Here is a 22,898-nt window from a genome sequence, read left to right on the forward strand (position 1 = left end):
CCATTCCCCATTCCCCATTCCCATTCCCATTCCCCATTCCCATTCCCATTCCCCATTCCCATTCCCATTCCCATTCCCATTCCCCATTCCCATTCCCCATTCCCCATTCCCATTCCCATTCCCCATTCCCATTCCCATCCCCATTCCCCATTCCCATCTTTCCCATTCCCATTTCCCATCCCCATTCCCCATTCCCATCTTTCCCATTCCCATTCCCCATTCCCATTCCCCATTCCCATTCCCATTCCCATTCCCCATTCCCATTCCCATTCCCATCCCCATTCCCATTCCCATTCCCCATTCCCATTCCCCATTCCCAATTCCCATTCCCCATTCCCATTCCCATTCCCATTCCCATTCCCATTCCCCATTACCCACATCCCACACCCCATATCCCATTCCCATTCCCCATTCCCATTCCCCATTCCCCATTCCCATTCCCCATTCCCATTCCCCATTCCCCATTCCCCATTCCCCATTCCCATTTTCATTCCCCATTCCCATTCCCCATTCCCATTCCCCATTCCCATTCCCATTCCCGGTCCCTGTCCCGCTCCATTCCCCATTCCCATTCCCATTCCCCATTCCCATTCCCATTCCCATTCCCCATTCCCCATTCCCATTCCCATTCCCATTCCCCATTCCCCATTCCCCATTCCCCATTCCCATTCCCATTCCCCATTCCCCATTCCCATTCCCCATTCCCATTCCCCATTCCCATTCCCCATTCCCCATTCCCCATTCCCATTCCCATTCCCATTCCCCATTCCCATTCCCATTCCCATTCCCATTCCCCATTTCCCATTCCCATTCCCATTCCCCATTCCCATTCCCCATTCCCCATTCCCATTCCCCATTCCCATTCCCATTCCCCATTCCCATTCCCCATTCCCCATTCCCATTCCCATTCCCCATTCCCCATTCCCATTCCCATTCCCGTTCCCCATTCCCCATTCCCCATTCCCATTCCCCATTCCCATCCCCATTCCCCATTCCCATTCCCATTCCCATTCCCCATTCCCATTCCCCATTCCCATTCCCATTCCCATTCCCCATTCCCATTCCCATTCCCCATTCCCATTCCCATTCCCCATTCCCATTCCCATTCCCATTCCCCATTCCCCATTCCCATTCCCCATTCCCATTCCCCATTCCCCATTCCCCATTCCCCATTCCCCATTCCCCATTCCCATTCCCATTCCCATTCCCGTTCCCCATTCCCCATTCCCATTCCCCATTCCCATTCCCCATTCCCCATTCCCATTCCCCATTCCCATTCCCATTCCCATTCCCATCCCCATTCCCATTCCCCATTCCCATTCCCATTCCCCATTCCCATTCCCCATTCCCCATTCCCCATTCCCCATTCCCATTCCCCATTCCCATTCCCATTCCCATTCCCCATTCCCCATTCCCATTCCCATTCCCATCCCCATTCCCATTCCCCATTTCCATTCCCCATTCCCCATCCCCATTCCCATTCCCATTCCTGTTATTCCCACTCCCATTCCCCATTCCCCATTCCCCATTCCCATTCCCATTCCCATTCCCATTCCCATTCCCATTCCCCATTCCCATTCCCATTCCCCATTCCCATTCCCATTCCCATTCCCCATTCCCATTCCCATTCCCCATTCCCATCCCCATTCCCATTCCCATTCCCATTCCCCATTCCCATTCCCATTCCCCACATTCCCATTCCCATTCCCCATTCCCATTCCCATTTCCCATTCCCCATTCCCCATTCCCATTCCCATTCCCCATTCCCATTCCCATCCCCATTCCCCATTCCCATTCCCCATTCCCATTCCCCATTCCCATTCCCCATTCCCATTCCCCATTCCCATTCCCATTCCCCATTCCCATTCCCCATTCCCCACATTCCCATTCCCATTCCCCATTCCCATTCCCCATTCCCACACCTCATTCCCATTCCCATTCCCGCTCCCTGTCCCGCTCCATTCCCGTTTTTCCCCCGTTTTTCGGGACAATCCCTCTCCGGGAGCCCCGGGGGACTCCGGGAGGCTCCGGAAAAGCCGGGAACGCTCCCAAATCCCCGAAATCAATCCGGGAGCCAGCGGAGCGGGATTAGGGCTCGCCGGGGGCCCTGGCGGGAACAGAGCCGGCATTGTAACCCGAGCCGATCCAGGAAAAACCGGGAAAAGCGGGATGGGGAGCCTGACCCCGGCATCCCGCGGGAGCCGCCAACGAGGAGCGAGTGAAGAATTCCAGAGGCGGATTTGGCTTCCTGCTCCCGCCGCAGACGGACACGGGGGAGGCGGCGGGGCCGCCGCTGCTCCCGCCGCACCTGGAGCCGCCGCGGGGGAAGGGAGCGGGAATGCGCCAAAAACCGGGAAAAGCCGCATGGAAAACAGCCCCGGGATTTCTCCGGGATGCGCCCCCCACCTCCCCGGGTTGTTTTTTGGGATGGGTTTTTTTGGGATGCGGTGTGGGGGTAATTCCCAGCTGGCAGGCGCTGGGGGAGGGAGGGGGAGAGCGCTGGCAGGGAATAAATCAGGGAATAAATCAGGGAATAAATCAGGGAATAAATCAGGGATCACAGGAGGGGTCACATGTGGTTCCCGGCAGGAATTGCAGGTGCGGGCCGGGAATGGCCGGGAGCAGCTGCTGATGGATCAGGTGGGAGCCTGGCAGCTCATTCCAGGGGCCGGGAATGGCCCGGGGATTGGGAATGGGGGCTGGGAGACACCGGGAATGGCCAGGGATTCATTGGGAATGGGGGCTGGGAGACACCGGGAATGGCCAGGGATTCATTGGGAATGGGGGCTGGGAGACACCGGGAATGGCCAGGGATTTATTGGGAATGGGGGCTGGGAGACACCGGGAATAATGGGGGCTGGGAGACACCGGGAATGGGGGCTGGGAGACACCGGGAATGGGGGCTGGGAGACACCGGGAATAATGGGGGCTGGGAGACACCGGGAATGGGGGCTGGGAGACACCGGGAATGGGGGCTGGGAGTCACTGGGAATGGCCCGGGGATTCATTGGGAATGGGGGCTGGGAGACACCGGGAATGGCCAGGGATTTGTTGGGAATGGGGCTGAGATTCATTAGGAATAGAAGCTGGGATTCATTGGGAATGGGGACTGGGAGACACCGGGAATGGCCAGGGATTTATTGGGAATGGGGGCTGGGAGACACCGGGAATGGCCAGGGATTCATTGGGAATGGGGGCTGGGAGTCATTGGGAATGGCCAGGGATTCATTGGGAATGGGGGTTGGGAGACACCGGGAATGGGGGCTGGGATTTATTGGGAATGGGGGCTGGAGTTCCTTGGGAAGAGGGGCTGGGATTCATTGGGAATGGGGGCTGGGAGACACCGGGAATGGCCAGGGATTTATTGGGAATGGGGGCTGGGAGACACCGGGAATGGCCAGGGATTTATTGGGAATGGGGGCTGGGAGACACCGGGAATGGGGCTGGGGTTCATTGGGAATGGCCAGGGATTTGTTAGGAATGGGAGCTGAGATCCATTGGGATTCATTGGGAACGGGGACTGAGATTCATTAGGAATAGAGGCTGGGATTCATTGGGAACAGGGGCTGGGGTTCCTTGGGAAGAGGGGCTGGGATTCACTGGGAATGGGGAGCTGAGATTCATTGGGAATGGGAGCTGAGATTTGTTGGAAATAGAGGCTGGGATTCACTGGGAATGGGAGCTGAGATTCATTGGGAATAGGAACTGGGAGTCACTGGGAATGGGGCTGAGAATCCTTGGGAATGGGGCTGGGATTCACTGGGAATGGGGCTGGGATTTACTGGGAATGGGGCTGGGATTTACTGGGAATGGGGTGGGATTCGTTAGGAATGGCCAGGGATTCATTGGGAATGGGGCTGGGATTCATTACTGGGATTCACTGGGAATGGGGCTGAGATTCATTGGGAATGGGACTGAGATTCATTGGGAATGGAGCTGGGATTCGTTAGGAATGGGAGCTGAGATTCATTGGGATTCATTGGGAACAGGGGCTGGGGTTCCTTGGGAAGAGGGGCTGGGATTCACTGGGAATGGGAGCTGAGATTTGTTGGAAATAGAGGCTGGGATTCACTAGGAATGGGAGCTGAGATTCACTGGGAATGGGGCTGGGAGTCACTGGGAATGGGGCTGGGATTCGTTAGGAATGGCCAGGGATTCATTGGGAATGGGGGCTGAGGTTTCTTGGGAAGTGGAGCTGAGATTCACTGGGAATGGGGCTGAGAATCATTGGGAATGGGGGCTGAGATTCATTTGGAATAGGAGCTGAGATTCATTTGGAATAGGAGCTGGGATTCATTGGGAATGGGGCTGGGATTCATTGGGAATGGGGCCAGGGATTCATTGGGAATGGGACTGAAATTCATTGGGAATGGGGCTGGGATTCGATAGGAATGGCCAGGGATTTGTTGGGAATGGGGCTGGGATTCATTGCTGGGATTCACTGGGAATGGGGCTGGGATTTACTGGGAATGGGGCCTGGGATTTACTGGGAACGGGGCCTGGGAGCGCTCCGGGTGCACCAGGGACTCCTGGAAGATTTGGGATTTAGGGATTCTCCCATTCCATGGGCAGGGCCGGCTCCGCTATCCCGGGATGTGCAGGGACTCCTGGAATACTTTGGGATTTAGGGATTCTCCCATTCCGTGGGCAGGGACGGCTCCGCTATCCCGGGATTCTCCAGCCTGGCCTGGGACAATTCCAGGGATGTCCAGGGACTCCTGGAATGCTTTGGGATGGACAGGATTTAGGGATTGTGCCTTTCCATGGACAGGGACAGCTCCCACTATCCTGGAATGTTGCAGGGACATTCCAGCCCTGGTTTCTCTGGGAATTCCATCCCAAAATCCCACATTTCCATGGGAAGCCATTCCCTGTTTCCCATCCCTCCAGCATCCCAAACCCCTCTCCAGCTCTCCTGGAATGTGGAAAGGATTTTGGGGAATTCTGGCAGCTGGGGGAGCCCCACCTTCCCGGCACAGCGGGATTTGGGAATACCCGGATCCGTATCCCTCCCCTGGCACCCCCAGAGCCGTCCAGAGCGGGATTTTTGGGAATATTCCCCCCGGAATTCTGGGCTGGAGCTGCCATTCCCAGCTGGAATTCCAGGCTGGAATCCCCATTCCCAGGATTTCCCATCCCTGTGGATGTGGGATGGGGACACGGCCGGGCTGGAATCCCCATTCCCAGCTGGAATTCTGGGCTGGAATCCCCATTCCCAGCTGGAATTCCCATCCCTGTGGATGTGGGATGGGGACACGGCCGGGCTGGAATCCCCATTCCCAGCTGGAATTCCAGGCTGGAATCCCCATTCCCAGCTGGAATTCACATCCCTGTGGATGTGGGATGGGGACACGGCCGGGCTGGAATCCCCATTCCCAGCTGGAATTCTGGGCTGGAATCCCCATTCCCAGCTGGAATTCCCATCCCTGTGGATGTGGGATGGGGACACGGCCGGGCTGGAATTCCCATTCCCAGAATTTCCCATCCCTGTGGATGTGGGATGGGGACACGGTTAGGATGGAATCCCCATTCCCAGCTGGAATTCCAGGCTGGAATCCCCATTCCCAGCTGGAATTCCAGGCTGGAATCCCCATTCCCAGAATTTCCCATCCCTGTGGATGTGGGATGGGGACACGGCCAGGCTGGAATCCCCATTCCCAGCTGGAATTCCCATCCCTGTGGATGTGGGATGGGGACACGGCCGGGCTGGAATCCCCATTCCCAGCTGGAATTCTGGGCTGGAATCCCCATTCCCAGCTGGAATTCTGGGCTGGAATCCCCATTCCCAGCTGGAATTCCCATCCCTGTGGATGTGGGATGGGGACACGGTTAGGATGGAATCCCCATTCCCAGCTGGAATTCCAGGCTGGAATTCCCATTCCCAGGGATTTTCCAAGCCCAGCAATTCCCGATTCCCTGGATCCGGAGGGGCCGGTGCCCCTGGGCTGCTCCATGGGGACATTCCAGAGGCTGAATCCCGCTGGATCTGCCCCGGGAGCTGGGAATGAGGCAGAATCCTCTCCCAGGAACCTCCAAAATTCCCGGTTTGGGTCTCCCGGGCCCGCAGGGAAATCGGGAGCGCGGCCGCGGATCCCAAATTTCCTGCGGTGCGGAGCCATCCCGGGCCGCGGGCCCGAATTCCTGAATTCCTGAATTCCAGGAGCCGGGCTGGCAGCGGGAACGGGCTCGGGGCCAATCCCGCGGGAGCCAAGGCCGGGACGTGCCGATCCAGGAGCCTCCGCTGATTTCATGGAGCAAAAATGTCCCGGAAAATCCCGGGCCAGGCCCCGCGGGGGGAGCCGGGACGGAATGAGCCGGGAATGGGATGGGGAAGCTGAGGAAGGGCCGGGAAAAGGGGATCTGTGGGATCGGGAATGCCGAGCTTCCCGTGGAATTCCCTGGGAATGGGCCATTCCCGGCCGGATCCGGAGCCTTTTCCCTGCTCCAGCTGGAATGTGGGGCTGGAAAAGGCCGGGAACAGCGACAGCACCAGAGGGAACGGCTGGAGTCGGGATTTTTTGGGAATATTCCCCTGGAAAGGGCTGGAATTTTTGGCTGGAATCCTCATTCCCAGCTGGAATTCCCATCCCTGTGGATGTGGGATGGGGACGTGGCCGGGGTGGATTTGGGAGGTTCCGGGGATTTTTCCAAGCTCAGCAATTCCCTGATTTTCTTCCCATGGACCCGACATCCTTTTCCTGGGAATTCTCCTGCCTTTCCAGCCCTCCCCACGTTCCCAGACCCCCTCGGTGCCGGCGCCTTCGGATAATCCACGGGAATCACTCGGGATCGGGGACTCGGGGAATCCTATGGGAATCACTCGGGATTCGGGACTCAGGGAATCCCATGGGAATCACTCGGGATCGGGGACTCGGAATCCCATGGGAATCCTAAAGCTGGGGCTTATCCTGGTTCTGTGCTGGATCTGTTCCCAATCCCATTCCCAGTTCTGATCCCAATCCCAGATCCCATCCCAGTTCTGATCCCGATCCCATCCGAGTTCTGATCCCCATCCCATCCCAGTTCTGATCCCAATCCCATCCCAGTTCTGATCCCGATCCCAGTTCTGATCCCAATCCCATCCCAGTTCTGATCCCGATCCCAGTTCTGATCCCGATCCCATCCCAGTACTAATTCTGATCCCAATCCCATCCCAGTTCCCAATCCCAGATCCCATTCCCAGTTCTGATCCCAATCCCATCCCAGATCTGTTCCCGATCCCATCCCAGTTCTGTTCCCAATCCCATCCCAGTTCTGATCCCGATCCCATCCCAGTTCTGATCCCGATCCCATCCCAGTCCTGATCCCAATCCCATCCCAGTTCTGATCCCGATCCCATCCCAGATCTGATCCCGATCCCATCCCAGTTCTGATCCCAATCCCATCCCAGTTCTGTTCCCGATCCCATCCCAGTTCTGATCCCGATCCCATCCCAGTTCTGATCCCAATCCCATCCCAGTTCTGATCCCGATCCCATCCCAGTTCTGATCCCGATCCCATCCCAGTTCTGATCCCAATCCCATCCCAGTTCTGATCCCGATCCCATCCCAGTTCTGATCCCATCCCAGTTCTGATCCCAATCCCATCCCAGTTCTGATCCCGATCCCATCCCAGTTCTGATCCCAATCCCATCCCAGTTCTGATCCCGATCCCATCCCAGTTCTGATCCCGATCCCATCCCAGTTCTGATCCCAATCCCAGTTCTGTTCCCGATCCCATCCCAGTTCTGATCCCGATCCCATCCCAGTTCTGTTCCCGATCCCATCCCAGATCAGATCCCAATCCCATCCCAGTTCTGATCCCAATCCCAGTTCTGATCCCGATCCCATCCCAGTTCTGTTCCCGATCCCATCCCAGTTCTGATCCCAATCCCATCCCAGTCCTGATCCCGATCCCATCCCAGTTCTGATCCCGATCCCATCCCAGTTCTGTTCCCGATCCCATCCCAGTTCTGTTCCCGATCCCATCCCAGTTCTGATCCCAATCCCATCCCAGTTCTGATCCCAATCCCATCCCAGTTCTGATCCCGATCCCATTCCAGTTCTGATCCCAGAGCCCATCCCAGTTCTGATCCCGATCCCATCCCAGTTCTGATCCCGATCCCATCCCAGTTCTGATCCCGATCCCATCCCAGTTCTGATCCCAATCCCGATCCCATCCCAGATCTGATCCCGATCCCATTCCAGTTCTGATCCTGATCCCATCCCAGTTCTGATCCCGATCCCATCCCAGTTCTGATCCCGATCCCATCCCAGTTCTGATCCCAATCCCATCCCAGTTCTGATCCCAATCCCATCCCAGTCCAGTTCCCAATCCCGATCCCATTCCCAGTTTTCCTCCCCCTCCTGCTGCCCCACATTCCAGGCCTTTCCCTCATCCCACAGATTTGGGAACATCTCGTTGTCCCAGGATCCCGCAGGAGGAACTTTGGGAAGCACTGGGGTTCATTTCCCCAGGTTTTCCAAAATTCCCGGTTTTTAGCTGCTCCTTCCGGCACCGGGAATGAGCTGAGGGGAAGGGGAAAGGAAAAGGGAAAAGGGGGAAAGGGAAAAGGGGAAAAGGAAAAAAGGGAAAAGGAAAAAAGGGAAAATGGGAAAGGGAAAGAGAAATGGAAAAGGGAAAGGAAAATGGGAAAATGAGAAGGGGAAAGGGAAAAGGGGAAAGGAGAAGGAAAAGGGAATAGGGAAAAAGGGGAAAGGGAAAAAGGGAAAAGGAGAAGAGAAAAGGAAAAGGAAAATGGGAAATGGGAAAGGGAAAATAGGAAAAGGGAAATGGAAAATGAGGAAAGGGAAAATAGGAAAAGAGGAAGGGAAAATGGGAAAGGGAAAACAGGACAAGGAAAGGGAAAATGAGGAAAGGGAAAAGGAAGGAATTCCCTCAAGGATCATGGCCCAGATTCCCGACTAATGACACGAAATCTGGATTTAATTAATTCCCACATCAACAACATGAAATTCCAGCATGTGATTGATAATTCCCAAAAAATGCAGCCCCCGGACTCGGGAACCGGTGCCGGGATCAGTTCTGGGATCAGTTCAGGGTTCGGTTCCGGGATTAATTCCAGGATTGGTTCCGGGATCAATTCCGGGATCGGTTCAGGGGTTGATTCCAGGATCAGTTCTGGGATCAATGCCGGGATCAGTTCCAGGATTAATTCCAGGATCAGTTCCGGGATGGGTTCAGGAATTGGTTCTAAGATCAGTTCTGGGATTAATTCCAGGATCAGTTCCGGGATTGGTTCCGGGATCAGTTTAGGGATTGATTCCAGGATCGGTTCCGGGATTAATTCCAGGATCGGTGCCAGGATTGGTTCAGGAATTGGTTCTAAGATCAGTTCCAGGATTAATTCCAGGATCAGTTCTGGGATCAGTTCTGGGATTAATTCCAGGATCAGTTCAGGAATTGATTCCAGGATCAGTTCAGGAATTGATTCCAGGATCAGTTCAGGAATTGATTCCAGGATCAGTTCAGGGATTAATTCCAGTATCAGTTCTAAGATCAATTCCAGGATTAATTCCAGGATCAGTTCTGGGATCAGTGCCGGGATCAGTTCAGGGATTGATTCCAGGATCAGTTCTGGGATCAGTGCCGGGATCAGTTCAGGGATTGATTCCAGGATCAGTTCTGGGATCAGTTCCATGATCAATTCCAGGATCAGTGCCGGGATCAGTTCAGGGATTGATTCCAGGATCAATTCCAGGATCAGTTCCGGGATCAAGTGGCTCCAAGCAGGAATTGGATCTGGGAAGTGGCTCTGGGAGAGCCAAAAGTTCCATGAGCATCCGCAGATCCCGGGGCCGGGATTCCCAGGGATTCCCAGGGATTCCTGGAGCAGATCCAGGAGATCCAAATGTTCCGTGGGCAGGAATCCCGGGGCAGCATTCCCGAGTGGATCAGGAGATCCAAGTGGTCCGGGAGCAGGAATCCTGGGAAAGGAATTCCCGAGGATCCGAGAGATCCAAGTGTTCCATGATTGGGAATCCCAGGGCAGGAATTCCTGAGGATTCCCGGAGCAGATCCAAGAGATCCAAGTGTTCCATGATCCGGAATCCCGGGACAGGAATTCCAGAGGATTCCCACAGCAGGTCCCAGTGTTCCATGATCCGGAATCCCAGGGCAGGAATTCCTGAGGATCCAAGAGATCCAAGTGTTCCATGATTGGGAATCCCGGGGCAGGAATTCCTGAGGATTCCCGGAGCAGATCCAAGAGATCCAAGTGTTCCATGATCTGGAATCCCGGGGCAGGAATTCCTGAGGATTCCCACAGCAGATCCGAGAGATCCAAGTGTTCCATGATCTGGAATTCCGGAGCAGGAATTCCCGAGGATTCCTGGAGCAGATCCAACAGATCCAAGTGTTCCGTGATCCAGATCCTGGGGCAGGAATTCCCGAGGATCCAAGAGATCCAAGTGTTCCATGATCCAGAATCCCGGGGCAGGAATTCCCGAGGATTCCCGGAGCAGATCCAAGTGTTCCGTGATCCGGAATCCCGGGGCAGGAATTCCCGAGGATTCCCGGAGCAGATCCAAGTGTTCCATGATCCGGAATCCCGGGGCAGGAATTCCCGAGGATTCCCGGAGCGGCTCCGCCGTCCCTGGGGCTCTGTGGGTGCATTCCCTGGATATCCCGGAATTCCGGTGCCGCTCTTCCCGCGGGATCCGGCAGGAAAACGTCCCTGGATCCGGGAATCCGCCAGCGTGGTTCTCCCCTGCTCCGGCTGAAATTCCCGGCTGGAATTAATTCCCGGCTGGAATTCCCGGCTGGAATTCCCGGCCTAGCTCCGGAGCTGTCCCGTCTTCCTGTCCCGGTCTTTACTCTGCGGGAGGGAAAGGGAGATGGGATCAAACCTGGGATTGGGAATTTGGGAATTCTTCCAGGATCCCCTTGGAGCCGCTTCCCAGGGAATCCACCTGGGATCCCTTCCTGGGAATTCTCCTGGATCCCTTCCCAGGAATCATCCCAGGATCCTGTTCCCTGGGAATTCTCCCAGGATCCCATTCCCAAGGAATTCCTTCCCAGGGAATTCTCCTGGATCCCTTCCCAGGGAATTCTCCTGGATCCTGTTTCCAGGAATCCTCCTAGGATCCCGTTCCCAGGGAATTATTCTCAGGAATACTCTTAGGGTCCCGTTCCCAGGGAATTCTCCTGGATCCCATTCCCAGGGAATCCTCCTGGGATCCCTTCCCAAGGAATTCTCCCAGGATCCCATTCCCAGGAATTCCTTCCCAAGGAATTCTCACAGGATCCCTTCCCAGAGAATTATTCTCAGGGAATTCTCCTGGATCCCATTCCCAGGGAATTCTCCTGGATCCCTTCCCAAGGAATTCCTTCCCATGAATCATCCCAGGATCCCATTCCCAGGGAATTCTCCAGGATCCCAATCCAGGGAATCCCTTCCCAAGGAACTCTCCTGGATCCCTTCCCAGGGAACCCTGTCCCAGGGAATTCTCCTGGGATCCCTTCCCAAGGAATTCTCCCAGGATCCCATTCCCAAGGAATTCCTTCCCAGGGAATTCTCACAGGATCCCTTCCCAGAGAATTATTCCCAGGGAATTCTCCTGGATCCCATTCCCAGGGAATTCTCCAGGATCCCGTTCCCGGGGAATTCTGCAGGATCCCAATCCAGGGAATCCCGTTCCCAGGAAATTCGCCAGGATCCCTTCCCAGGAATCATCCCAGGATCCCATTCCCAGGGAATTCTCCCAGGATCCCATTCCCAAGAATCCTCCTGGGATCCCGTTCCCAGGAATTCTCCTGGATCCCATTCCCAGGGAATTCCTTCCCAGGGAATTCTCCAGGATCCCTTCCCAAGAATCCTCCCGGGATCCCCCAGAGCTGTTCCCGATCCGTGCCTCGATCCCGGGATTCCCGTGTCCCAGTCACCCCCAGTGCCATCCCAGTATGACCAGTACCCATCCCAGTATAACCAGTATAACCCCAGTGCCTGGTTTTTCGGGATCCAATTCCCCTTTTCCCATCCCTGATTTTTGACATGCAATTCCCCTTTTCCATCCCAGTTTTTCGGGCTCCAGTTCCCCTTTCCCATCCCAGTTTTTAGGGATCCAATTCCCTTTTCCATCCCAGTTTTTTGGGATCCAATTCCCCTTTTCCCATCCCAGTTTTTAGGGATCCAATTCCCCTTTTCCATCCCAGTTTTTAGGGATCCAATTCCCTTTTCCATCCCAGTTTTTAGGGATCCAATTCCCTTTTCCTTCACGGTTTTTAGGGATCCAATTCCCTTTTCCATCCCAGTTTTTAGAGATCCAATTCCCCTTTTCCATCCCAGTTTTTAGGGATCCAATTCCCTTTTCCACCCCGGTTTTTCGGGATCCAATTCCCCTTTTCCCTCCCAGTTCTTAGGGATCCAATTCCCCTTTTCCCCATCCCATTTTTTGGGATCCAATTCCCTTTTCCATCCCAGTTTTTTGGGATCCAATTCCCCTTTTCCCCATCCCATTTTTTGGGATCCAATTCCCTTTTCCATCCCAGTTTTTAGGGATCCAATTCCCAGTTTTTAGGGATCCAATCCCCTTTCCCATCCCGGTTTTTAGGGATCCAATTCCCATTTCCCTCCCAGTTTTTCGGGATCCAATTCCCCTTTTCCCTCCTCGTTTTTTGGGATCCAATTCCCCTTTTCCACCCCAGTTTTTTGGGATGCAATTCCCCTTTTCCATCCCAGTTTTTTGGGATGCAATTCCCCTTTTCCATCCCAGTTTTTAGGGATCCAATTCCCATTTCCCTCACAATTTTTTGGGATCCAATTCTCTTTTCCCTCCCAGTTTTTAGGGACCCAATTCCCCTTTTCCATCCCCAGTTTTTAGGGATCCAATTCCCAGTTTTTAGGGCTCCAATTCCCTTTCCCATCCCCAGTTTTTAGGGATCCAGTTCCCTTTTCCATCCCGGTTTTTAGGGATCCAATTCCCATTTCCCATCCCAGTTTTTTGGGCTCCAATTTCCCTTTTCCCATCCCATTTTTTAGGGCTCCAATTCCCTTTTCCATCCCAGTTTTTTGGGATCCAATTCCCGTTTTCCCATCCCAGTTTTTTGGGATCCAATTCCCTTTTCCCTCCCAGTTTTTTGGGATCCAATTCCCTTTTCCATCCCAGTTTTTTGGGATCCAATTCCCGTTTTCCCATCCCAGTTTTTTGGGATCCAATTCCCCTTTTCCCTCCCAGTTTTTAGGGATCCAATTCCCCTTTTCCATCCCAGTTTTTAGGGCTCCAATTCCCCTTTTCCCTCCCAGTTTTTTGGGATCCAATTCCCCTTTTCCATCCCAGTTTTTAGGGATCCAATTCCCTTTTCCATCCCAGTTTTTAGGGATCCAATTCCCCTTTTCCATCCCAGTTTTTAGGGACCCAATTCCCTTTTCCATCCCAATTTTTAGGGATCCAATTCCCCTTTTCCCTCCCAGTTTTTAGGGATCCAATTCCCTTTTCCATCCCCGTTTTTTGGGATCCAATTCCCCTTTTCCCATCCCCGTTTTTAGGGATCCAATTCACATTTCCCTCCCCATTTTTTGGGATCCAATTCCCTTTTCCATCTCAGTTTTTTAGGGATGCAATTCCCCTTTTCCCTCCCAGTTTTTAGTGATCCAATTCCCCTTTTCCCTCCCATTTTTTGGGATCCAATTCCCTTTTCCATCCCAATTTTTAGGGATCCAATTCCCCTTTTTCCATCCCAGTTTTTGGGACCCAATTCCCCTTTTCCCTCCCAATTTTTTGGGATGCAATTCCCCTTTTCCCTCCTCGTTTTTTGGGATGTCATTCCCATTTTCCATCCCCAGTTTTTAGGGATCCAATTCCCTTTCCCATCCCTTTTTTTAGGGATCCAATTCCCTTTTTCTTAGGGATCCAATTCCCCTTTTCCCTCTCCGTTTTTCGGGATCCAATTCCCCTTTTCCCTCTCCGTTTTTCGGGATCCAATTCCCTTTTCCCTCCCAGTTTTTTGGGATCCAATTCCCCTTTTCCCTCCTCGTTTTTTGGGATCCAATTCCCTTTTCCCTCCCCAGTTTTTAGGGATCCAATTCCCTTTTCCATCCCAGTTTTTCGGGCTCCAATTCCCTTTTCCCTCCCGGTTTTTCGGGCTCCAATTCCCCCTTTCCCTCCCAGTTTTTAGGGATCCAATTCCCCGTTTTTAGGGATCCAATTCCCATTTCCATCCCAGTTTTTTGGGATCCAATTCCCTTTTCCCTCCTCATTTTTTGGGATCCAATTCCCCTTTTCCCTCCCAGTTTTTAGGGATCCAATTCCCTTTTCCCTCCCATTTTTTAGGGATCCAATTCCCTTTTCCATCCCCAGTTTTTAGGGATCCAATTCCCTTTTCCATCCCCAGTTTTTAGGGATCCAATTCCCTTTTCCCTCCCCAGTTTTTCGGGCTCCAATTCCCCTTTTCCCATCCCAGTTTTTAGGGCTCCAATTCCCATTTTTCCCTCCTGGTTTTTCGGGATCCAATTCCTCTTTTCCATCCCAGTTTTTTGGGCTCCAATTCCCCTTTTCCATCCCAATTTTTCGGGATCCAATTCCCTTTTCCATCCCATTTTTTCGGGATCCAATTCCCCTTTTCCATCCCAGTTTTTAGGGATCCAATTCCCTTTTCCCTCCCAGTTTTTAGGGATCCAATTCCCCTTTTCCCTCCCAGTTTTTAGGGATCCAATTCCCAGTTTTTAGGGATCCAATTCCCTTTTCCATCCCGGTTTTTTGGGATGCAATTCCCGTTTTCCCTCCCAGTTTTTTGGGATCCAATTCCCGTTTTCCCTCCCAGTTTTTAGGGATTCATTTCCCCTTTTTCAGGATCCAATTCCCCTTTTCCATCCCGGTTTTTTGGGATGCAATTCCCCGTTTTTAGGGCTCCAATTCCCCTTTCCCATCCCTGTTTCTTGGGATGAAATTCCCCTTTTCCCTCCTGGTTTTTCGGGCTCCAATTCCTCTTTTCCATCCCGGTTTTTTGGGATGCAATTCCCGGTTTTTCCCGACCCCCTCCCGCTTTTCCGAGGCCGCACGTGCGGCGGTGGCTGCCTTTGTTCCCTGGGAAGGGGAGGGAAAAGGGGGAATTCTGCTCCGATTTCCCAGATGTTCAATCCCCGGGAGCTCCGGGGCCGTCTGGAGCGGAAACGGGGATTGGGAAAATCCCGACGCGCTTTTCCCGCTCCCCTCCGCCGGGAATTCGGGATCCGGGCTGAGAAAAGGGGGAAAAGCAGGAATGGCTTTGGGATAGTTTGGGAATCTCATGGAATTCTGCTCCCTGTGCCTAAATCCGGGATTTTTCCATGAAAAAACTGAATGTGGGGGTGATGCTGTCCTGGGGAAAAGTGGGAACAGCTCCAGGGTGGTTTGGGAATCTCATGGAATTCCAGCTCTTTCTACCTAAATCCGGGATTTTTCCATGGAAAACCTGGATTGGGGGTGTAGCTCTGAAGAGGAAAAATTGGGAATTGTTGAGGGAAACTCCCGGCTCTGGGGTGGTTTGGGAATCTCATGGAATTCCCATTCCCTGTGCCTAAATCCAGGATTTTTCCATGGAAAAACTGAATATGGGGGGGATGCTGTCCTAAGGAAAACTGGGAATGGCTCCGGGGTGGTTTGGGAATCTCATGGAATTCCAGCTCTTTCTGCCTAAATCCGGGATTTTTCCATGGAAAAACTGAATGTGGGGGGGATCCTGTCCTGGGGAAAAGCAGGAATGGCTCCAGGCTGGTTTGGGAATCTCATGGAATTCCCACTCCCTGTGCCTAAATCTGGGATTTTTCCATGAAAAAGTGGATTGGGGGTGCAGCCCTGAAGAGGAAAAATTGGGAATTGCTGAGGGAAACTCCCGGCTCCGGGCTGGTTTGGGAATCTCATGGAATTCTGCTCCCTGTGCCTAAATCCGGGATTTTTCCATGGAAAAACTGAATGTGGGGGGATCCTGTCCTGAGGAAAATTGGGAATTGCGGAGGGAAACTCCCGGCTCCGGGCTGGTTTGGGAATCTCATGGAATTCTGCTCCCTGTGCCTAAATCCGGGATTTTTCCATGGAAAAACTGAATGTGGGGGTGATCCTGTCCTGGGGAAAATTGGGAATTGCTGACGGAAATTCCTGGCTCCAGGATGGTTTGGGAATCTCATGGAATTCCCACTCCCTGTGCCTAAATCCGGGATTTTTCCATGGAAAAACTGAATGTGGGAGTGATCCTGCCCTGGGGAAAAGCGGGAACAGCTCTGGGGTGATTTGGGAATCTCATGGAATTCCAGCTCTTTCTGCCTAAATCCGGGATTTTTCCATGGAAAACTGAATGTGGGGGTGATCCTGCCCTGGGGAAAATTGGGAATGGCTCCAGGCTGATTTGGGAATCTCATGGAATTGCTGCTCCCTGTGTCTAAATCCGGGATTTTTCCATGGAAAAATTGACTGTGGGGGTGATCCTGTCCTGGGGAAAATTGGGAATTGCTGAGGGAAACTCCCGGCTCTGGGGTGGTTTGGGAATCTCATGGAATTCCTGCTCCCTGTGCCTAAATCCGGGATTTTTCCATGGAAAACTGAATGTGGGGGTGATGCTGTCCTGAGGAAAACCGGGAATGGCTCCGGGCTGGTTTGGGAATCTCATGGAATTCCTGATCCCAAATCCCTGATCCCTGATCCCAAATCCCTGCTGCCATCCCAAATCCATCCTCAAATCTCTGATCCCTGATCCCAAATCCCAAATCTTGATCCCTGATCCCAAATCCCAAATCTTGATCCCTGATCCCAAATCCCTCCCGTACGGATTTCCTTGGGAAGCTGTGCCAGGGTTTTCCCTGGAATTCCTGGGATTTCCTGTTTCCCGGGATTTGCCTTTCTCAGGATTTCCCATTTCCTGGGTTTTCCCATTTTCCGGGATTTCCCCTTTTCCGGGATTTCCCATCCGTTCCCTGTCCCAGGAGGGTCGGGAATGCTCCGGGAATGCTCCGGGATCGGCCATTCCTGACGGATTCCGGGCTGGGAATGGGATTGGAGCTGATCCGGGCCCTGACTCCCCCCTGGATCCCAAATGTTCCCTGGATCCCAAATTCCCTCTGGATCCCAAATCTTCCCAGGATCCCAAATCTTCCCTGGATCCCAAATCCCCTCTGGATCCCAAATCCCCCCTGGATCCCAAATTCCCACTGGATCCTAAATCTTCCCTGGATCCCAAATCTTCCCTGGATCCCAAATCCCTCCTGGATCCCAAATTCCCTTTGGATCCCAAATTCCCCCTGGATCCCAAATTCCCTCTGGATCCCAAATCCCCTCTGGATCCCAAATTCCCCCTGGATCCCAATTCCCTCCTGGATCCCAAATTTTCCCTGGATCCCAAATTCCCCTTGGATCCCAAATTCCCTCCTGGATCCCAAATTCCCCCTGGATCCCAAATTCCCTCTGGATCCCAAATCTTCCCTGGATCTCAAATTCCCTCTGGATCCCAAATCCCCCCTGGATCCCAAATCCCCCCTGGATCCCAATTCCCTCCTGGATCCCAAATTCCCCCTGGATCCCAAATTCCCCCTGGATCCCAAATTCCCCCTGGATCCCAAATCCCCTCTGGATCCCAAATTCCCTCCTGGATCCCAAATTCCCTCTGGATCCCAATTCCCTCCTGGATCCCGAGGAAATTCCAGAGGGGAATTCCTTTATCCCAATTCCTCCCTAGATCCCAAATTCCTCTCCTGATCCCAGATCTCTGCTGGCTCCCGGAATTCCAGCTCGGAATTCCCTCGGGATCTGGGAATCCCTTGACCCCCAAATCCCGTTTTTCCAGTCCCGAGGCAGAATTCCTGGCTGGGATTGGGAATTGTCGGGATCTGAGCAGATTCCAAGGAATTCCTGGGATTGGCCGCCCACCTGAGACATTCCTGCTGCAATCCCAACCCCAATTATCCCAAATTATCCCAAATTATCCCAAATTTTCCCATTTAACCCTCGGATTCCAGGGATGGGGCGGCACTGGGGTCGGACCCCTCGGAGCCACAGTTTGGGGATTTTGGGATGGGAAAGGGGATTTGAGGGGGATTTTTTGGGACTGATTCCAGTTCTAATTCCAGCCCAATTCCAGTTCTAATTCCAGTCCCAATTCCAGCCCAATTCCAGCTCCAATTCCAGCTCTAATTCCAATTTCAGCCCCAATTCCAGTTCTAATTCCAGCCCCAATTCCGGTTCTATTTCCAGCCCAATTCCAGCTCTAATTCCAGCTCTAATTCCAATTCCAACCCCAATTCCAATTCTAATTCCATCCCCAATTCCAGCCCTGATCCCAGTTCTAATTCCAGCTCTAATTCCAGCCCCAATTCCACTTCTAATTCCAGTTCTAAATCCAGTTTTAATTTCAATTCTAATTCCAGACCCAATTCCAGTTCTAATTCCAGTTCTAATTCCAGCCCCAATTCCACTTCTAATTCCAGCTCCAATTTCACTCCTAATTCCAGTTCTACTTCCAGCCCTAAATCCAGTTCTAATTCCAATTCTAATTTCACTCCCAATTCCAGTCCTAAATCCCACCCCAATTCCAGCCCTAATTCCAACCCTAATTCCAATTCTAATTCCAGCCCTAAATCCAGCTCTAATTCCAGTCCCAATTCCAGTTCTAATTTCGCTCCCAATTCCAGTTCTAATTCCAGTTCTAATTCCAGCCCAATTCCAGTTCTAATTCCCATCCCAATTCCAGTTCTAATTCCAGTTCTAATTCCAGCCCTAAATCCAGTTTTAATTCCAATTCTAATTCCAGCTCCAATTTCACTCCTAATTCCAGTTCTAAATCCAGTTCTAATTCCAGCCCTAATTCCATCCCTAATTCCAGCCCTAATTCCATCTCTAATTCCAGCCCCAATTCCACTTCTAATTCCAGCCCAATTCCAGTTCTAATTCCAGTTCTAATTCCAGCCCAATTCCAGCTCTTAATTCCAGCCCCAATTCCAATTCTAATTTCAGCCCTGATTCCAATTCTAATTCCAGCCCCAATTCCACTTCTAATTCCAGCCCTAAATCCAGTTCTAATTCCAGTTCTAATTCCAGCCCTGATTCCAGCTCTTAATTCCAGCCCCAATTCCAGCCCCAATTCCAGCCCTGATTCCAGCTCTTAATTCCAGCCCCAATTCCAGCTCCAATTCCAGCCCCAATTCCACTTCTAATTCCAGCCCCAAATCTAGTCCCAATTCCAGCCCGATTCCAGTTCTAATTTCAGCCCAATTCCAGTTCTAATTCCAGTTCTAACTCCAGTTTTAATTCCAGACCCAATTCCGGTTCTAATTCCAATTGTAATTCCAGTTGCAATTCCAGCCCTGATCCCAGCCCAAATTCCACTTATAATTCCCACCCCAATTCCAGCCTTAATTCCATCTCCAATTCCAGCCCCAATTCTAATTCCAGTTCTAATTCCAGCCCTAAATCCAGTTCTAATTCCAACCCAATTCCAGTTCTAATTCCAGTTCTAATTCCAACCCAATTCCAGCCCTAAATCCAGTTCTAACTCCAGTTCTAATTCCAGACCTAAATTCAATTATAATTCCAGCTCTGATTCCATCCCTAATTCCAGCCCCAATTCCAGCCCCAATTCCAGCCCTAATTCCAGTTCTAATTCCAGTTCCAATTCCAGCCTTAATTCCATCTCCAGTTCCAGCCCCAATTCCACTTCTAATTCCAGCCCTAAATCCAGTTTTAATTCCATTTCTAATTCCAGTTCTAATTCTGGTTTTAATTCCAGCCCCAATTCCAGCTCCAATTCCAGCCCTGATTCCATCTCTAATTCCAGCTGCAATTCCAGCCCAAATTCCAGCCCTAATTCCAATTCCAACCCCAATTCCAGTTCTAATTCCAGCTCCAATTTCACTCCTAATTCCAGTTTTAATTCCAGTCCCAATTCCAGTCCCAATTCCAGTTCTAATTTCGCTCCCAATTCCAGCTCTAATTCCAATTCCAACCCCAATTCCAATTCTAATTCCATCCCTAATTCCATCCCTAATTCCAGCCCTGATCCCAGTTCTAATTCCAGCTCTAATCCCAGCCCCAATTCCGGCTGTGGTGGGATTTTACAGGGATTGATGGAAAATGAAGGATGGGAATTCTTGGGATTGATGGAGAATTGACACTGGGAATTTACAGGAATTACAAAATTAAGGATGGGGATTTGTAGGAATTGATCTGGAACTCGGGATGGGAATTATTGGGATTGAGGGGAAATTAAGGATGGGAATTTGTAGGAATTGATCTGGAATTAAGGATGGGAATTTGTAGGAATTGATCCGGAATTAAGGATGGGGATTTGTAGGAATTGATCCAGAATTTGGGATGGGAATTATTGGGATTGAGGGGAAATTAAGGATGGGAATTTGTAGGAACTGATCCAGAATTTGGGAATGGTTTGGGTGGAAAATTCCGGAGTTTGATGAGGCCAAAATCCTTCCCGAGGGTTTTTCCATCCCCTCCGGGTTATCCGGGATCAGCCCGGATCCCGATCCTGCCCCTGATCCCAGGGCGGGAATTTGGGGAATTTGGGGAATTTGGGGAATTTGGGGAATTTGGGATGTGGCACGAAAATCCCTCTGGATTTTCCCTGCAGGTGCAGCGGGGAGGTCCCAAAATCCCGGGAAACTGAGAGGAGAGGGAATCCCAAAATCCAGGGGCACTGGGATTGGGAACTGGGAACGCCAGGAATCGCCGGGATAAACCCGGGAATCACTGGGATAAACCCGGGAATCGCCGGGATAAACCCGGGAATTGCCGGGATTCACTCCCGAATCCCGGTCCCCCATCTCCTCATTCCCTCAGCATTCCCAAATTCTGGGACACAATTCCCGAATCCCAGAACTCCATTCCCTGTGGAATTCATTCCCAAATCCCGGTCCCTCATTCCCTGCAGGATTCACTCCCGAATCCCGGGCTGCCTTTCCCTTTATCCTATCGCCATTCCCGGTATCCCGGTCCCTATTCCCGACATCCCGAACCCTCCGGAACTCAGGAGCGGAATTCCAGAGGCAGAAGGTGCAGATCTGCCGGGGCTGGGAATCCCGGCATTCCCAAATCCCCATTCCCGCTATCCCGGACCCCATTCCCGGTGTTCCCGGACCCCATTCCCGGTTTTCCCGGTGCTATTCCCGGTGCTATTCCCGGTTTTCCCGGTTTTCCCGGTCACTCACCATCCTGCGCTGGTTGCTGAGGCAGAAGGTGCAGATCTGCCGGGGCTGGGAATCCCGGGATTCCCAAATCCCCTTTCCCAGTATCCTACTCCCCGTTCCCGCTATCCCGGCCCCCGGTATTCCCGGTATTATTCCCGGTTCTCATTCCCTGTGCTCATTCCCAGTCCTCATTCCCGGTGCTCATTCCTGGTCCCCATTCCCTGTGCTGATTCCCTCTGCTCATTCCCTGTGCTCATTCCCGGTTCTATTCCCGGTACTATTCCCGGTGCTCATTCCCGGTACTCATTCCCGGTATTCCCGGTTTTCCCGGTTTTCCCGGTGTCACTCACCATCCTGCGCTGGTTGCTGAGGCAGAAGGTGCAGATCTGCCGGGGCTGGGAATCCCCATTGCCGCTATCCCGGACCCCATTCCCTTTACTCCCGGACCCCATTCCCGGTATTCCCGGACCCCATTCCCGATATTCCCGGTACTTTTCCCGGTATTCCCGGTGTCACTCACCATCCTGCGCTGGTTGCTGAGGCAGAAGGTGCAGATCTGCCGGGGCTGGGCGCTCTCCGCGGCCCGGCCGGGCGGGGACACGGCGGCGGACGGGCAGAAGGCGGCGGCGGGCGCTGCCCCGTGGCACGGCTGCCCCGCTCCCCCTCCGGTATTCCCGGTATTCCCGGAATCCCCGAGCAGCAGCACGTTCCCGAGGTGTGAGATGTAGCTGGAGGCCAAACGCAGCGTCTCGATCTTGGAGAGTTTCCTGTCGGCGGGCTCGGTGGGGATCAGCGTGCGCAGCGCCGTGAACGCCGTGTTCACCGAGTTGGTGCGGTCCCGCTCGCGGGCGTTGGCCGTGTGCCTCTGCCGCGGCTCCCGGGGCATCATCCGGGCCCCGGGGCCGCCCCCGCGGGTGCGGCCGGTCCGCCGCTTGCCGCCCGCCACGGGCTCGGCGTGGAACGGCTTTTCCTCGGAGCCGGAGCTGCCGCTGTTCTCCTCATCCTCCGAGAGCGCGCTCAGCTCCGGGTACAGGAACCGGCCCGGCGCCGAGCGCACCATGGCGAACGACATCCCGCCGGCCCGAGCGACGGGAGCGACAACGGGAATGCAACGGGAATGCCGCCGGGAATGCTGCTGGGAATGCTGCCGGGAATGGCAACGGGAGTGCGCCGGGAATGACAACGGGAATGCGCCGGGAATGCTGTCGGGAATGCACCGGGAATGCCGCCGGGAATGCCGCCGGGAAAGTGGGAACGGCGCCGGGAAAGCAGGAATGCTGCCGGGAATGCGGGAATGCCACCGGGAATAACGCCAGGAAAGTGGGAATGCCGCCGGGAAAGTGGGAATGCCGCCTGGAAAGTGGAAATGCCGCCGGGAACGCCGCCGGGAATGTCACTGGGAAAGTGGGAATGCCGCCGGGAATGCTGCTGGGAATAACGCCGGGAATGCCACCTGGAATTCACCGGGAATGCCGCCGGGAATGCCGCCGGGAAAGCCGCCGGGAAAGCGGGAAAGCCGCTGGGAATGCCGCCGGGAATGTCGCAGGGAAAGGGGGAACGCTGCCGGGAATGTCGCCGGGAAAGTGGGAACGCCGCCGGCAAACCGGGAATGCCGCCGGGAATGCGGGAACGCCGCCGGGAATGCCGCCGGGAAAGTGGGAATGCCGCCGGGAATGCCGCCTGGAATTCACCGGGAACGCCGCCGGGAATGTCACTGGGAATGCCGCCGGGAACACCGCGGGGATACCGGGAACACCGCGGCAGCTCTCACTCAGCTCCGGCCGCTCATGGCTCTCTC

At 53.4% G+C, this 22,898-nt stretch overlaps 2 protein-coding genes across 4 annotated transcripts in view; one reads left to right on the plus strand and one right to left on the minus strand.

Annotated features, from left to right (window-relative positions):
• The window catches only part of BOP1 (BOP1 ribosomal biogenesis factor), a 98,892-nt gene that overhangs the window by 46,928 nt on the left and 29,066 nt on the right, over positions 1-22,898 (plus strand). The gene's annotated exons all lie outside the window — the stretch shown is intronic.
• Positions 21,418-22,845, minus strand: SCX (scleraxis bHLH transcription factor). Its single transcript, XM_072925133.1, has one exon. It carries the CDS (start codon positions 22,170-22,172, stop codon positions 21,447-21,449), a length of 726 nt encoding a protein of 241 aa, XP_072781234.1. The 5' UTR covers positions 22,173-22,845; the 3' UTR covers positions 21,418-21,446.

Source organism: Taeniopygia guttata, chromosome 2 (assembly GCF_048771995.1).
Source record: "Taeniopygia guttata chromosome 2, bTaeGut7.mat, whole genome shotgun sequence".
Lineage (NCBI taxonomy): Eukaryota > Metazoa > Chordata > Aves > Passeriformes > Estrildidae > Taeniopygia > Taeniopygia guttata.

Bases quoted from the DNA above. Each gene is read 5' to 3' on its own strand.
- SCX (XM_072925133.1), bottom strand. From the start codon at position 22,172: ATGTCGTTCGCCATGGTGCGCTCGGCGCCGGGCCGGTTCCTGTACCCG.